The sequence below is a fragment of the Bufo gargarizans genome, chromosome 3 (assembly GCF_014858855.1).
Source record: "Bufo gargarizans isolate SCDJY-AF-19 chromosome 3, ASM1485885v1, whole genome shotgun sequence".
NCBI classification, from domain to species: Eukaryota; Metazoa; Chordata; class Amphibia; order Anura; family Bufonidae; genus Bufo; species Bufo gargarizans.
Genome location: NC_058082.1, coordinates 238325112 through 238343007, shown reverse-complemented (window position 1 = coordinate 238343007; position 17896 = coordinate 238325112). Strand labels below are relative to the sequence as shown.

The following is a 17896-nucleotide window of genomic DNA, read 5'->3' as shown; positions in this document are numbered from 1 at the left end:
GCACAGGCAGCATCACTGCGCTGCCCGTGATGTTCACAGCGCGGTCTGCTCTGCTGAATGTCGGGTAAAGGTCTAAGGCGTATTGGTACGCCTTAGACTTTTTGCAGGGAGTTAAATGACCTGAACAGGCGTCAATGACGCTTGTACAGGCGTTATTGCGACCTCTGATAATAACAATATATTAGTAAGTGGCTTGTATTAACTTTCTCTACATAACCAATACCACTTACTGAAGTCAGACAACCCCTTTAACCTTTCCAGGTAGAAGTAGTCAGTGTTAGTATCTTCAGCAAAAAAGAAGGACCCGTAAACTTTGCATCTGCTTATTGCACAGAAGACTTTTACTTTGGGCAAGGCCCTCATGTGCTCGATAACATCATATGGGTTTTCTGAGATTCAGATTGTAACGTTGTGGTGATTGACCTTCCCACTCCGGTGAAAGGTAGCCTATTCGCTGAACACAAGCCATTCTGCGAATTTGTGTTCTTCCAACCAGCCCTGCAATCGATGCAGAAGTCAGCTCCTGAAGAATTTGTAATCTGTATGGCTCAGATCATGTTTTGTGGCTCTTGACGTTCCATACAATTACCCGGGTGACCTTCTAGGAGTATGCTCCTACATGGCTCAAATCCTGTTCGCTGTGTCTTCCAAAGTCATTGCAAAAGAAAACTAAGTTAGACCAGCACCTCCAAAGAGTAAGAAATAAAGTACAGGTGCGAGCTACCATGGCTGACATCCAAAAGCAAACAGTAACATACCAAGTTTTCCCTCAAGTTACGATATTAATTGGTTCCAAGAGGACCACTCTATGTTGAAACCATTGTAACTTGAGTAATTGGTTCCAAAGCCCCAAAATGTCATCCAAGATAAGAGGAAATGAAGATTTAAGAAAATAAGCCGATAACTGAGACAGTTTAATACATACGGATGCTTCCGGCTGTATTAAATCTAAACTGAACAAACTGGGTCCTGGTATGAAAATCATTGTAAGTCAATGGGCGCTGGATCATTTTATTTTACTAGACTGCACACAAAACCGCAGCCTGCAGCGGTTTTGTGTCCAGTCAAAAAACGCTATAAATAAGGCCTTGTTAACACATCAGTTATTTGATCAGTTATTGCCATCAGTTTTTGTGAGCCAAAACCAGGAGTGGAGGCTACACAGAGATCAGGTATAATGAAAAGATCTGCACCTGTTCAGTTTTTTTTTTTTTTTTTACTAGCACCTGGTTTTGGCTCATAATCACTGATAGGTATAACTGATTGGACCTCCGGCAGGCTGTTCCGTCGGGTGAACAGCCTGTCTGATCCAACCTGCCGCTAGTGAATGTGTTCCCCCGGACTGCCGCTCCGTTCCTATTGACTATAATGGGGGCGGAGTTCCTGCGGAGGCACGGCGAGAGGCTGCGGAATAAAACTACAACATGTCCGACATTTATTCCAGCAGCCTCTCGCCGTGCGCTGCCGTGCCTCCGCCAAAACTCCGCCCCCATTATAGTCAATGGGGTCGGAGTGGCAGTCCGGAGGCACGCGGTCACTAGCGGCAGGACGGATCCGACAGGCTGTTCACCCGACAGAACAGCCTGCCGGAGGTCCGTGCCGCTAGTGTGAAAGTAGCCTTAAATGACACGGATCCGTTCTAATTCTGGGTTTGAGATCCTCTGCTGGATCTCAAAACCGGAAAGCTACAACGCAAGCGTGAAACGGGCCTAACTTTATTTTTTGCATAGTACATTTTGGAGCGTGGAAAGTTTGTAATGTTTTCACTGTCTTGAAGTTGCGTGTATTGCTACTTGGGAACTTGGTCACCTGATGCTCCTCTTCTGAATGTCTTGCTTCCACCGACGCAATCCCGTTTACCAGGTTTCCAGCCTGGGCTATAGATGGGACCTCACTTCTGCAGTCCAGGACAGGGGAGGATGGATTCCTGCCCCTGGTGCATGCGCAGATGTGGTGGATTCAGAGCGCAGGCAGGAAACTGTAGGATGTACTGGTTGGTAGAAGCAGGATTTCAGAAGGAACATCAAGTGATCGGACCCAGAGTGGTCAGTTAATGCAACTTTGAGATGGTAAGTTTCTGGTTGGCCTTATCTGCTGCATTTCTCCTCCACACTAGAGCAGATACACTTTGAGCGTGCTGTCCCATGATTAAAGGGAATCTTACCAGCGACCTCCCTGTCCAACTATTTGCAGAGATGTAGAGCTGTAGTTGACCTGATTATAGTGATGTTCATCTTTTATTGATCTAAGGTATCGTTCCTGAGTTATGATATCTTTTCCTAATACGCAAATTAGGTATTTGGTGCAATAAAGCAGTCACCGTTGCATTTGTTGTACTTAAAGGGTTTATCCAATCCTATAAAAAGCCCCCCAATATGCTGGGCCTCCCACACTGAATATACTTACCTGGCTCCCCGCTCCCTGTGCCAGTCTTGGTCCCCGCACCACCACTGCTGCTGCTCCTCCCTGTGCGCAGATGAAAACATCCGAAGTCAAGGGTGGGGAAGGGGGGGGGGGGGCAGCCAATGGTAGTCGGTGACGAGCTTCCCTAGCATCACGGGAAGGGCCAGGGAGGCTCATCCCCCGCCCCCACCAGCCCTTGGCTGCTCCCCCCAGACACTGGACCAGAAGCGGGGAGCCAGGTAAGTATATTCATTGTGGGGGAGCCCGACATATTGGGGGGCTTTTTTTAGGATTGGATAATCCCTTTAAGCTCCACTCCTTTATATGGACAGTCCCTTCCTGGCTGCCTGCAACTGTCAATCAAAGCAGAGGAGGGGCTGGCCACAGATGAGACCAGAGCTTGGGTGCAATAAAAGTAATTGTGACACCCTCTTGGCACCAAACTCCTAATTTTCATATTGGGAAAAAGTGAGCTGGTACCAAGCATGGAGCAGGTAAATAGGTTTCTCTAAACAGATCCTGCTGACTGCGGTGGAAAAAAATAAAATAAAAATTCTGTACAACCCCTTTAACTTAATTTAGAATAAAAGGGATGGAAATGTCCTTCCTGTTGTGTGATGATGTCCAGTATGTGGACTGGAAAGATCATGCGGAGCCATTACAATATAATACCCATACACTAATCAGTGACATTGAGGCATCCTGCGCAGAATGAATGTACGCAGGAGAGCAGCATCTGGTACAGAAAGGCATCTTAAGGACAATGAGTCCTAATTCTTCATTTTAGCTTTTATCGGGAATGGATGTTTTAATCAAATAGGGCTTTAAATGTAAAATTATTTGGATAAAGTGTATGGATAATTCCTATTATGTGTGAATTCTGAGATTCAGAACAGAAGAAAGGGCTAAGAATAACCACTCATCAGTGGTGATGCCATGTACTCTGGTAGGAGGATTGAGTATTGCTTCGTAGATATTCATGTTCTATCTTCTGTAAGGATTTGCCAATGATTCTGAATTAAAGGGCTTTATCGCTAAACTGGTTTATGATCTAAACTTCTGAGGGTGGTGCTCAAACATAAAAAAAAAAATCAGTACTCTCCTTACAGATTCCTTGCCTCCGCAATCCCAACATTGCCAGATCGCCTGTAGTAACGCCTCCTGTTCCTCCGCCACCTTCTGCTTCCTGGTCCAGCAGTAATGTTCTGATACAGGGTCATGGGATGGCCGGTCTCATGTCTGTGTCATAATATCATCGGTGGACCAGGAAGCAGAGTGTGGCGTGGGAGATCTGGGAGGTGAATGTTGCTTTATTTTATTTTTTTCTGTCTGAACACCGTCTTCATCAATTTAGACCATACTTGGTCTAAACCCTTTTAAGGAGTAGACTTGTAAAAACTTTCTTAAAGCTAAAGGGAGTCATTTATCAAAGTCCGGTTTTCGATGTCCCCTGTGCCACCAGAGGATTCATATAATTTATGACGAGGCACACGCCTTCTCATATTTTATGAAGAGAGTGTGGCTAGTCATCGATTTTAAGCTCCTCCTTCAGCAGTCAGATTAAAATCTACTACAGCCTGTGGCTGGAGTGGATATCGGTGAACTGCTGTAAATGGTTGGGAATGTTCTGGAATTGAGTGGCTCTGCCCACGCTATGCCGCCACCACTGCCCCTTTTCTAAAAAGTGCTGAGGGCCTTATAGAAATGCCACTTGCACCTATATTTAAGCACAATGATGTTTAAAACGTTGGCAAACCCGCAGTCCAAGGAACTCCTGATAACATTTTTAGAAGAGAGTTGCTCTCCTGCAAAGCTCCAATAAAGCCATTGAACGGCAGCACAAGCATAACAGCCCCGGTGACCATAAGGAGCCAGACAGGGTCAAAGCCAACATTTGTGATTTCTATTTTTTATATTTCTTTTTTTTTTTTACCCCAGTTTCTGGCATACAGGGGTATAGTAAATGGCCCCCAAAATGTCTTTTCAAATGCACTATAAGAAATGAAAGCCGTGCTGTGGTCAGCAGAGATGATCTCCCTCTAGATGTCTAGGCTGTGATTTGCAAGCCTGAAATGAACACTTATTGTTCTGCATAGGAATCTGCATAGATGAAAGGGGCCCCATAGCAAACATTCAAGCATTAAACCCATAACCACCTGGGACAGGACTTGTTGGGCTTGTTTGCCCACCATCTCTTTTCCAGGATGTTTGGGTTAGTTCCTCACACCCATGTATGGTAACATTGTAGGGTCTGTGAAAAGGGGATCCTTGCATAGGTAGTCTCCAAAATACGAGCTGTTACCAGCAGGGGCTGGGCCCCCAAGTGGCCCGATACAAACCACGTTGACTCCCTCTATGGTACACACACCCTTGTTTGGACCATACAAATAACATGAAGGGCATTATTTATATATGTAGTTTTTCTCATTGATTTATTATCTTCATAATTTTTATAGTGATGCTTATTGCATCCCTGCAGTACGACATTTAAAATGACATTACAAAGAACCTTAATTACAGTTGTGCTTTGCTTTTAGGATTAGGTTTCATCTTCAAAGTCAATGACATTTTATGATATTGGGGATGCAGATTCCTCTATTTATTAAAGGAGCTGTCTACTTCTACTCATAAAATGCTTCTATAAAGACTGTTGTGATTGGGCATGAAATGAACCTGGCACCTATTATTACTTAGGAGAGTTTACCAGGGGATTCCTTTTTAGTATTGGGGTCCGGCCACGCGTGGGGTAAACGCTGTGTATTTTCGGCAGCAGAATTGTGTGCAGCAGCACCACACGTTCTACAGTACCAGCAAAGTGCATGACATTTAGGGTACTTTCACACTAGCGTTGTTAAGATCAGGCAAGCCATATATAAACGGAAAGCTTTTTTTCCCGGATCCGTTAGACGGATATTATTTTTTTTTTTTTAAGGGTACTTTCACACTTGCGTTGTTTGATTCCGGCAGGCAGTTCCATTGCCTGAACTGACTGCCTGATCAGACAAACTGTATGCAAACGGATGTCATTTTTTTCTGACTGATCAGGCATTTTTCAGACTGATCAGGATCCTGATCAGTCTAAAAAATGCCTGATCAGTCCGAAATACCGGATCATTTGCAATACCGGATCCATTTGGTGTCATCAGGCAAAACGGATCCGTTTTTTTCTTTTCTCATTTTTAAAGGTCTGCGCATGCGCAGACCGGAAGGACGGATCCAGTATTTTGAATGCCGGATCCGGCACTAATACATTCCTATGGAAAAAAGCAAGTCTTCCGTTTTTTTCGCCAGAGATAAAACCGTAGCATGCAACGGTTTTCTCTTTTGCCTGATCAGTCAAAATGACTGAACTGAAGACATCCTGATGCATCCTGAACGGATTGCTCTCCATTCAGAATGCATGGGGATATGCCTGGTCAGTTATTTTCCGGTATAGAGCCCCTGTGATGGAACTCTATGCCGGAAAAGAAAAACACTAATGTGAAAGTAGCCCAAGATCAAGAAAGAAACCCACTCCTCCTCCTATATCCTGGCACATGCGCAGACCGGAAAACCAGATCTGGCGATGCGGCAATTTCCAGAACACTTGGTACCGGATCTGGCATTAATACATCTCTATGGACATTAATGCCGGATCCGGCAAGTGTGGTATTGTTCCATGGATTTTGATCCTTTATCGGATTTCCATACTGTAAAAGAATAACGCTAGTGTAAACAAATCTCTACTAGATCCTGCCTAAACATTTGCAACATAAATTTTTGTATGTTCCTGTAAATATTTGGATCTTAAATTGACTCTAATTTTTAGTATTTTGGCACAAGGTTGCAACATAAGAAAATATGAAAAGGTGAAAGGGTCTGAAGACTTTCCGAATGCACTGTATCTTCTAAGGCTACTTTCACACTGGCGTTTTGGTTTTCGTTTGTGAGATCCATTCAGGGCTCTCACAAGCGGTCCAAAATGGATCAGTTTTTCCCTTAATGCATTCTGAATAGATAAGGATCCGCTCAGTTTGGCTCCATTCCGCCTCCATTCCGCTTTGGAGGTAGACACCACGCTTGCAGCGTTTTGGTGTCCGTCTGACGAAACTGAGCCAAACTGATCCGTCCTGGCACACAATGTAAGTCAATAGGGACGGATCCGTTTTCACTGACACTATATGGCACAATAGATAATGGATCCGTCCCCCATTGACTTTCAACTGTGTTTTAAGACTGATCCATTTTGGCTATGATAAAGATAATATGCATGCAGTTGTATTATCTGAACGGATGCGTTTGTGCAGATCCATGACGGAGTGTGAAAGTAGCCTAAAAGATACACAATGTTCTCGCTATAGGCGTCCACTGAGATTTTATGATGTTTGGTCTTCAGAATGCATGGTTACGGCTACAGTAACTGCATTTTGCAGCGATTCATCTGATTAAACAAGGGTGAAATTAAAGTGAACTCGGTCACACTGTGCTGGGACGCACTGTTTTTCTATTAATATGTTTCACATCAGATTAGGCCAGTGTATTTGATTTTCATACATTATCACTCAACGTGATTTATTGTTGTCTAATTAACTAGCTGGGAAACAAGTCCATGAGAATCCATTTAGAACTTGTGACTCGTTGCTTCATATCATTGCACAAAATATCTAGTGTAAGGCCACATTACCTAGGGGGACTCGGCATTAGGGTCCATTCACACGTCCTGTTTTTTTTCATCCTGAAAAACGGTCCGTTTTTTGCGGATCCGTTGTTCCTGAAAATGTTTCCGTATGTCATCCGTTTTTTGCGGATCCGCAAAAAACTGAAACATGTATACATTTCAATAATCAAATAAAGTTGTTTGGATTTCTTTGAAAAAAAATTGAAAAAAAAAAAAAAAAAAAAAATTTGTTATGTGTTTCCAGGAACGGAATCCGCAAAAAACGGATGACATACGGAATGACATCCGAATGTCATCCGTTTTTTGCGGATCCATTGACTTTGTATTGTACCAGGATCCGATTTTTCAGGACAAGAATAGGACATGTTTTATATTTAAACGGACATGCGGAACGGAACAACGGAAACGGACATCACACATTGTGCTGTCCGATTTTTTCCAGGACCCATTGAAAATGAATGGGTCCAGATCTGGTCCTGATCTGTTCCTGAAAAAACGGAACAGATCAGGAAAGAAAAAACGGACGTGTGAATGGACCCTTACCCTCTGAATGAGGGTAAAACCAAAGATGCATATAACCTAAAGTCATTTCATAGGTTTAGAGGAAATTTACTGAAAAAAAAAAAGAAGCAAACAGTTGCAACAGGTATCTACTGTATGGGTGAGGGACTCTTACCTAAGCTGACTTTGCACGTGCTCTTTTTGTATATTGTGCCAACATTTAGTTATGTAAATGGTGCTCTTAAGTTTAGAGGACATGCACATTTTTTTTCCATTGACTTAATTATCAATGAAAATCCAGGTAATGACTAGTTGCGGTATTTCCTCATTTAAAAATAGTGATCTGATGTGTTGCGTGAGAGAACATTGGCATAGGCACCTTGGCACTGCCAAGATATTTCTATCCCTATTAAATGTGGCACAACAATATACACAAACTTGTTGAACCTTTGCATGGATTTCCTAGGTCAGATTTTCAGTAGCAGGCATCTCTGAGCAATTCCAAAGGTGTTGAGGCTCTGTATGAAGTCCTTTTATTATGGAGATCGCGATGGTCAGAGATATCTGACCACTAATGTGATCTTCTCACTTGTATCACATATAAGATAATATTGGCTGGATCTTAAAGAGGACCTCTCACGATTTGGAAGAATGGAAACTGTCTATACCAGCTAAATTCTGCCGGTACCTTGAGTAATGCAGTGTTTTGTTTTTGTATTTTTTTTTTCTTTGCCAGCACCCTACTTTTTTTGAGCTATGACTCACTAAGTGTACTCTATATGCAGGTAGATGGTGCTTGCCAAGGAGATTGCAACCATATGTCTTCTCTAAAGGAACCAGTGTGGCCTTGTCATTACCAGGCCACAGATGCTCATCCATAAGAGTGATGCAGGCACTTGCCTTCAAACTGTGCTGTAGTCTTCCATCGCTGGCTAGGATGCAGGCTCCTCTGGTTGGCGATGTTGTTTCCCACCACTGTGATGTCCCAGGTGACCTGGTCTCACAAGATAAGCTCCCCTCAGCGAGGAGCATCTGAGTTCTAGAAGAAAGGACGCTGCTCTGACACTTTCCACGATGAGTGGACAGTATCAAACCGGGAACATGGCTCTGCCTGTAGAGATGAGAAGTGGTTGCCACCATCTTGACAAGCCACTTCCTTAGGGCTCATGCACATGAACATTCCCTGTTTTGCAGTCCGCAAATTGCGGATCCACAAAACATAGAAACCAGACGTGTGTTTTGCGGCACAGACACTGAATGTATACCGAGTCATTTCCATTGTTTTTGCAGCCCCATTGAAGTAAATGGTTCCACATATGGGCCGTAAAAAAAAAAATAATGGAACGGACACTGAAAAAAAACCTAAAGTTTTTGTGTATGAGCCCTTATTGCTTATATTTCACAGTTTATTTTGGGGGCCATATGTTGCAAACAAGGTGGGTGCAGGGCAAAAAAAAAAACAACACTACAGCATTACTCAGACGGGCATCCCACTGGTTGGTATAGATAGCCTTCTTCCAAACAATGACAAGTTCTCTTTCAAGTAAATTTGTGAAAGTTTTATGGTGTAGCCATGTAAAAGGTATGTTTTTCCTGAAAATTGCACCAAAATATGCTGCTAAAAACACCTAACATTAATCACTCATTGATTTATAATGGAAATCAGTGCCGTAGTTCACTGGAGATAAAGAATGAGCATGTTCCTTCTTGACTTTCTTGACCTTGAATGGGTCTAAATCTCGCTGGGCAGATCTGCAGCCTGTAAACTGAAAATCTACGGTAGAAATCCAAAGGTCCAATTTCAGCCATGGATTACGTGGCAAATAAATGCCCGATTTTTCCACCGTGTGAACACTCATTCACGTCTGTATTTGTAGGCATGGGTACTGCAGGACTGCTATGGGTTATATTTGACTGCAACATATTCTTTTCATTCTCCCTTGACATCGTTTTAACCAAGTTGTGTTTCCTCCGCAGCCGACTTGAACAATGTGAGATTCTCGGCGTACAGAACTGCCATGAAACTGAGGAGACTGCAGAAAGCTCTGTGCTGTAAGTACTTGGATGTGCTGATTGTAATACGCCGCGGTACAGTTTGACTTTCCAGTCCCTGCTTTTTCCTACATGAATTGACTTGCAAGCGTTTAACAGCCAGAGAATAAAGCTGGTGGTTGTTGTGCCTCATAAATGAATTACCCACAGCAATGCAGCAGCTGCTTAATGATCTTTAGATTCCTGATTATATTTTCCGTTCTGTAATTGAAGTTGGCGTTAACATTTGCGCACTGAACTTTGTGAAACACCTAAACAATCAGATGACACTTTATCAGTTTAATGTGTCCCACTGTTTTGTCTCGGTCCCAGGGGAGAGTCATTACCCATCCTTAAAACTAGAAAACACAGTTTTGTCTTATTTATGTCTACGAAACTGAATTGAGCAAAGGATAATGGCTTCACTTCCTGAAGAGGCAAAGCAAAAGTAACTGAAGCAGAAAACGCAGAGACTTAAAGGGCCAGTAAACCTGATCCACAGGTTACGTTACAGGAAGAAGCTGTTAATGGGTTCCGGGAGTTTGGTTCCTGACTGTATTTTATTTAGTTTAGTAGACAGGCTTTTTTTTTTTTACTTTTTTTTTTATCTACTGTATAATGCACTGCCATGTAGCTTCTGAGATCATTTTCTTTGCAGCATTTTACTTATTTTTGGTCAGGAAACAACTTCAAGGGCTAATCCAGGAATATAGAATTTTTAGCAAGTGTCCAACAACCTGTCTCTCTAAACGGAAGATTCATACCTGCCTATTTCCTGCCTTTCTGGTCCTTCTCGCTGCCTCTGCTGTGTCCGTCTTCTGGTTCCCACAGTGTTGACATCCGGTACAGCATGGCCATAGTCGCATGCTCTGCTGCAGCTAATGACTGGTGTCAGTGCTTATTTCCGGAGAACCCCCTTTAAGCATCCTAGAAAAAGACATTCACATACTACTACGTGCACTTGACCCATCTTCTAGTAAAAACCAGGAGGAAGTAGACCTATTATTACTGGCATGTGTGAACCTCAGTAGATGTTTCTCATGTACACCTCTACATACCCCTGGGTTGTGCAGAATCCTTCAGATCAATTGCTCTGAATTGTGTGATCTGGGGCTGACCTGCAATGCGGCGAATACTTCCAGCATATAATCCATCGGATGCTTTCATTGTATAAGTCTAGCATATTCATTGGGTATAATCGGCCCGACATGATGAGTATCATCTTGACACATGTGGCTGGTATGTGTTTACCATCTTTTTTTTTGTTTTTATAAATATTATTATTATTAACTGCATTGAAACAGATGGTTGACTATGCTTTTCACGGCAGAGCCATCCCACTAGAAACATATAGAGAGGGTTTTGGTAATGGCTTTGTGTCACAAATTATGTCATAACTTTTCAGGTTGGCATAAACAAATGGGCATGGTTTCTCCGGAGTGGTCACTGCCTTCTGTTGAACAGTAGGTTTTCACCATGCAAATCTGTGCTTGCAATAATATATATATTTTTTTAAACTGATGATCTATCCTCTGGATAGATCATCAGCATCTGATCGGCGGGGGTCCGACACCCGGGACCCCTGCCGATCATCAGTAGCGCCTCAGCCTTCTCGCTGTTTACCGCAGGACCAGTGACATCACAACTAGTATCAATGGCCTGGGCGCGGTTAAGCTTTGTTGACTTGAATGGATACTATTCGTGACGTCACTGGGCCTACAGTGGGCCTGCAGTAAACAGCGAGAAGGCCGTGGCACTACTGCCTGCGTCGCTGCCTTCTCAAACAGCTGATCGTCTCAGGGGTCCCAGGTGTCGCACCTACGCCGATCAGAGGATAGATCATCAGTTTAAAAAAAAAAATGCAGAACCCCTTTAATGATGATGTGCCACTTAATAAAGTTGGCACAATTTAATTCAAACATATGAATAAAGACGGGTTTATAAAAGACCATTCTTAACAAATCTGTCCCATAGAGTTGTAGTTTTGAATGGTAGTCTATTGACTATGTATACAACTGTGCAGCATACAGATACTTGCATCAGGGCTAAACATTGGGCACATACCATGGGATATGCTCCTAAAGGTGTACACAAGGGGAAGGTATAAGTGGCTTTACACCACTTTTAAGGTGTAAAAAAGGAACAAATCTTGTCTCGAGCCACAATTGCCAATTAACGAACTTCTCATCACTAACTAAAGTAACAAGAAACGTAAGCTCCACTTAGCATAAGGGTGCGTGGCCTCCTGTGGACATCAGTTATCAATGTAAATCATGGCGCTAATAGTAGTTATAGACTAGCTTTCTGGCACATAGACAACCAAAGATGTGCCAAATTTATTAAAAGGCATGCTTGGCTCATTGCACTCCAATTTACTTTGGATTAAGACCGGCATGAAACTCCAGCCTTAAAGGAGTTGGCCAATATATACATACATTTCTTTAAAAAAAAAAAAAAAAACATAAATAGTAATATTTGATTAATACAACAATACTCCAGCTGTGACGGTGAAGGCCTCGGCTGCCCCAGTATCAGAAACTTTACAGAATCCCTTGTATCTGCGTTGTTATCGTGGAGGAAGCCAGGAGCAGCCTGAGGAGTTGGGGCACTTAACTGTTCCCATTTTGCTCCTATGGACGCAGAGGATGCCGGGTTTCTCTGTTTACGTCACCGGCCGCCTGGGGTTGGGGTACAGTACAAAGCCATTTGCCGTTGTAGTAATCAGATGTTGTTTAAGACCTTTTTAGAAATGTATGTATAAATTGGTCAAAACCTTTACCCTCAGTTTATGAACAGAATCTTGTATTTTGTTTTGCTTCCTATATAGTTCTGTAGTTCTCGATGGCTTACTTGCATACACAGTATTTTAGGCACTCCTCTCCTCCTTATTCTGAGCATCTTGTTAACTTTTGTTGCTTTTGTGCTACTGAGCTCTGTAACTAAACCTTCAAAGACCCCCACATTTCTAGGAGCGCTTGATCTGAGAAGAGTTTGCCAAAACTGAAATCCCTTCATGATAATATGTTGAGCCGGAGTATAGCCTCAGTGATGAATCCCCTATAAGCCTGTAGAGCAGAGGTCGTGACCCTCGGAAAAACATTCCTATACAGTTACCATATGTATGCTTTCTCTTTACTGAAGTGTATTCCCCTGGGGAGCCTGCCGGCTTCTAGCCATACAGAAGAGTGAAAGCATTCACTACTTTTCCTTTAGTCCTTTCAGTCATCTGCGTCTGCATTGTGCAGAGTGCAGACATTAGGAGTCAGGCAGGTAGTGAAAGCTTCCTGGGGGAGGGTGTCGTGCTGTTACCATGACAACCAAAGATTTTCTGGGACCATGATTACCACTGCCACAGTAGCTCAATGATTTTGTCCAAACTACAAATCAAACCTCTGGTGTTTGCAATTGTTTCTTGTAGTAACAATGTAATTCAAAGATAATCCACCAACATCTTTATAGGTTCTTTTTACTCTGTTGTGTTTTTTTTTAATAGTGTCATATTAGTATTGTGTGTTTCTAATACTACGTCGTGTTGGTGGTGGGTATTTCTTATATTCTGTCATGTTAGCATTGTGTGTTTCTAATACTACGTCCATCGTGTTGGTGGGGGGTATTTCTTATATACTGTCATGTTAGCATTGTGTGTTTCTAATACTACGTCCATCGTGTTGGTGGGGGGTATTTCTTATATACTGTCATGTTAGCATTGTGTGTTTCTAATACTACAGCGTGTTGGTGGTGGGTATTTCTTATATACTGTCATGTTAGCATTGTGTGTTTCTAATACTACGTCCGTCGTGTTGGTGGTGGGTATTTCTTATATACTGTCAATGTTAGCATTGTGTGTTTCTAATACTACGTCTTGTTGGTGGGGGGTATTTCTTATATACTGTCATGTTAGCATTGTGTGTTTCTAATACTACGTCCGTCGTGTTGGTGGGGGGTATTTCTTATATACTGTCATGTTAGCATTGTGTGTTTCTAATACTACAGCGTGTTGGTGGTGGGTATTTCTTATATACTGTCATGTTAGCATTGTGTGTTTCTAATACTACGTCCGTCGTGTTGGTGGTGGGTATTTCTTATATACTGTCAATGTTAGCATTGTGTGTTTCTAATACTACGTCCGTCGTGTTGGTGGGGGGTATTTCTTATATACTGTCATGTTAGCATTGTGTGTTTCTAATACTACAGCGTGTTGGTGGTGGGTATTTCTTACACAATGCTAACATGACAGTATATGTTTCTAATACTACATCGTGTTGGTGGTCGGTATTTCTTATATTCTGTCATGTTAGCATTGTGTGTTTCTTATACCACGTCGTGTTGGTGGTGGGCATTTCTTATATTCTGTCATGTTAGCATTGTGTGTTTCTAATACTACGTCCGTCGTGTTGGTGGGGGGTATTTCTTATATACTGTCTTATCGTTGTGTTTCTAATACTCAGTTCTATTTCCATATTTATTTAATTGCATCTATTGAGGACCTATGCCTGTAAACACAGATCCAGTTTTCTTCATTGCCTTAAACTTTTCCATTAGAGCCGTTTGTATGATATACCTTATTCAATTCACTTGTGTGCACCCTGGTGTGGATTCTGTGAGTTATTGGAGGACCACCTTAGGTCAGTGGCCAGCAGGTATTTGGTTCCTTAGTCTTGGCTTTTGGATGCAAAATGTTTCATGAAACAGCAGCTTTGTGGCCTTGCAGTTATCTTTCCTAAAAAAAATTAAAAAAAATGGCTGGTAAGTGGCTTTAGATGGAGTTGGATAGATTCGGAAAGATCTTGACTATTGGAGACTAGTCCATAACCAGTGGAGTGGTCCACCATTGCTTCAGCGGCCTGGTTCCAGCGAAAACATTACAAGTTCTATGAAGTCCTTTTAAACAAAAATCCCCCCCCCCCTTTTTTTTTTTTTATATATAAATCCTATTGCACAATGACCTTAAAGTAATTTCAAAGGAGAATTTAGCTGAGAAACACAGCTTGACGTTTGGCTAAAAAGCCTAGAGAGTGCATACAATTTCGTAGCTGTGAAAATCAATGCCTATTCAAGGCCGTACTTTATGCTTTGTGACAGTGGTCCCAACCTTTTTTTGCACCAAGGACCGGTTTCATGCAAGACAATTTTCCTAGGGACGGGGGGGGGGGACGGGGACGGGGGGGATCTAGTCGGCGCTCACTGATTCACGTGCATAACAAAACACAAGGTGCATATTAAAATATATAACACAATGTATGAGGCGGCTGGGGCCAAGGTGACATTATACTGTATGGGGCCACGAGGTGACATATTGCATAGGGCCACAAAGGCATTGTGCTGTACAAGGTGGCTGGGGACAAGGTGACGTTATACTGCATGGGGTGGGCCAAATGGTGACATTATACTGCATGGGGCAAAAATCCACCCCACCCCCTATACCAGGGCTGGCCAACCTGCGGCTCTCCAGCTGTTGTAAAACTACAATTCCCACCATGCCCTGCTGTAGGCTGATAGCTGTAGGCAGTCTTTGCATGCTGGGAGTTGTAGTTTTGCAACATCTGGAGAGCCGCAGGTTGGCCATCCCTGCCCTATACAATATCTATTCAGTGTCTGCATGGCATAAATAGCTGAGGGCTTGCTGGACTTTGAAGTGCACTTAAGGCTATAGGTTGCTTCTTTAACTAGCTTATTGTATGATGCAAACACAAAGCATCACCTACCTCAGGCAGTAACAGTGACAACCCCATGACAGCAGCTAGGGCCCACACAGCACACAGGGTCATGCACTGCAGGTAGTCACCAGCCACCGTAATGTACAGCAAGCCACACTAACCTGGAAACACTACACTTCTGACTGCGCTAAGCACCGCCCCCAATCCATTTATAGCCAATCATCGGGCCTGTTATAGCTGCTCTCACATCAGGTGTACATGAAAGAAGCACTGGGATTGGCTGGGAGCAGCTGCCTGAGGGATTGTCATACTGGTATGGAGATTGCCGGCTTCTGCATTTCTTCTGGCTTCTGTATTGCCGTGGCCCGGCAAACAATCATCCAGGGCCTGTTCCTGGGCCGCGGACCGGTGGTTGGGGACCTCTGCTTTAAGAGATAGAAATGCAGTACTTATTACTAAGCAGCTAATCTGAGGTTGTCATATATCCCTTTTTTCAAATGTGTCTTGTGCTGACAGGCATGATGGCCTGGCAAGGCCTAAAAATGACATTTGGTTTGACTGTCAGAAAGCTTTTGAACTAATGTATTACCAGTATATTTTGTTCCCAGCGCACAGATGAATAGAAAAAGTAATGTCTCCATGTTTCCGTGCACGCTCATTCAGTGAGGAATGGCTGCATTGACCAGTTTATATATTGTACTTGGCTCCTTGTGATGAGAATGATTGCGATGGTTATTTATCGCCTCAGCCCTTTTTACTATTCAATATGGCAATAAAAACCATAATAATTTCCCTCTGTACGAAAGAGTTATGCATGGCTTTTGCTGAAATGATGGGAAAATGTGAGCTGTTTGAATCCTGCGCTGCAAGGTAATGTGCAATAGAAGCCATTCATTTGGTTCTGGGGCCAAGAGCAATATTTATAGGGTGTGGGAATGTGGTCCTTTGTTCGCAGTGAAGATGCCTCCTATTCAGTATTATGTAACTTTAGTCTTTTAGTAGTGATTTGTACATGTGAGTAGGCATTTACAGATATGTTATATAAATGATGGCGTATCTTACGTACAGTACATGTTCATACCTTATATACATGGCATTCAGACTTCAAAAATGCATATAGCACTAGATTACCAATACATGCCACCCAAGTATAGCTATAGGGTTATACACGCTTTTCCCCAATGCTATAACAATGGGAGCATATCCTGAAATGTTATGCCAATGACCATAGTATAGCATAGTTGCTAACCTTATGATGCTCATTTTTATACTGTTTGCAGAAATGCCTAACATTAGTCAACATGGTATTCCAAGGCATTGACACCAGTGATTTGCAGCACTTGTTGCTAAGCAACAACCCTGACATACATTTAATAGCAAAACAAAAGTGTGTGTGTGTGTGTGTATATGTGTGTGTGTATATATATATATATATATATATATATATATATATATATATATATATATAGATCTATCTTGTATTTTGATCCACTGCCTAATTTTAGACAAGTGATTGCTGACAGATGGGATGTATGCTCCTCTCTGTACTTCATTAAATACCATATTTTTTTGCTTTAGGGGATGCACTTTTTCCCCAAAATTGGTGGGAAGATGGCAGTGCGTCTTATAAAGCAAATGCTAATGAGTGATTGTAGCGCTGGCTGTACTCACCACTCCCTGGTCTCCCTCCGGGCTGCTGCTGTGCTGTGTCCTGACTGCGTAGTGTGTCAGGACATAGTGCAGTATGAATTGCTACAGCGCAGCGTCGGCAGAAGACCAGGTAGTGGTGAATACAGGAAAAGTGTGCTATCCAGAGCAGGAGAGGTAATTTTTATTTACTTTACTGCCTGATCTTATAGCCCCCTGCACACGAACGTGTGCTTCCCATTGCCGTATTGTGGACCGCATTTGCGGATCCGCAATACACAGGTGCCGTTGTGTGGGCATTCCGCATCACGGATCCGGACCCATTCACTTGAATGGGTCTGAAGATGCGGAACGGAACCCTACGGAAGCACTACGAAGTGCTTCTGTGAGCTTTCGTCCCGTACTTCCGTTCCAGAAAAAGATAAAACATGTCCTATCTTTTTGAAGAATGGCCGGATCACGGACCCAGTAAAGTGAATGGTCCGCGATCCGCTGCGGCTGACCCACGGACTGTGTTCTTGCATTGTGGCCCGCAGCACGACCAAGGGGTAGTTTGGTAAAGATTGAAGGTCTAATCTGGGGTCTGATGAAGATTGGGGGTCTGATCTGAGGTCTGATGAGAAATAGCTTTTCCTGTTTTCCTCCTCTAAAATCTAGGTGTGTCTTATGATCAAGTGCATCTTTATAAAGAAGAAAAAAAAAAAAAGAAAAAATCCAATATATAATAGCATTTAAATATTGTCTTTAGTGATGATTTTCCATAACAGCCAGATATGTCCTTGCCATTCAGTAATATTTTTGGAAGTACATGCCAATTATTGTTCTGTAGGCTAATACAGAACAGGCATGCCATGGTTTGTGTTAACGGCTTAGCACGACTGAAGTAACAAGTGCAGTGTATACAAATCTGTGAAAGTGTCTTCTCTCCTATTTTCTGCTTCACTTGGATTTCTATGAATTTGCATGTATAGCTGAACAGATGGAGATAGCTTTGTTAAGT

At 42.7% G+C, this 17896-nt stretch overlaps 1 protein-coding gene across 8 annotated transcripts in view; it reads left to right on the top strand.

The window, feature by feature from the left end:
• The window catches only part of DMD (dystrophin), a 3186583-nt gene that overhangs the window by 3048485 nt on the left and 120202 nt on the right, over window positions 1-17896 (top strand). For all 8 annotated transcript variants that reach the window (XM_044284724.1, XM_044284721.1, XM_044284723.1 and 5 more), the window contains one exon: window positions 9539-9613. In XM_044284724.1, coding sequence (XP_044140659.1) covers window positions 9539-9613 — 75 coding nt within the window. The remainder of the gene's footprint in view (window positions 1-9538; window positions 9614-17896) is intronic.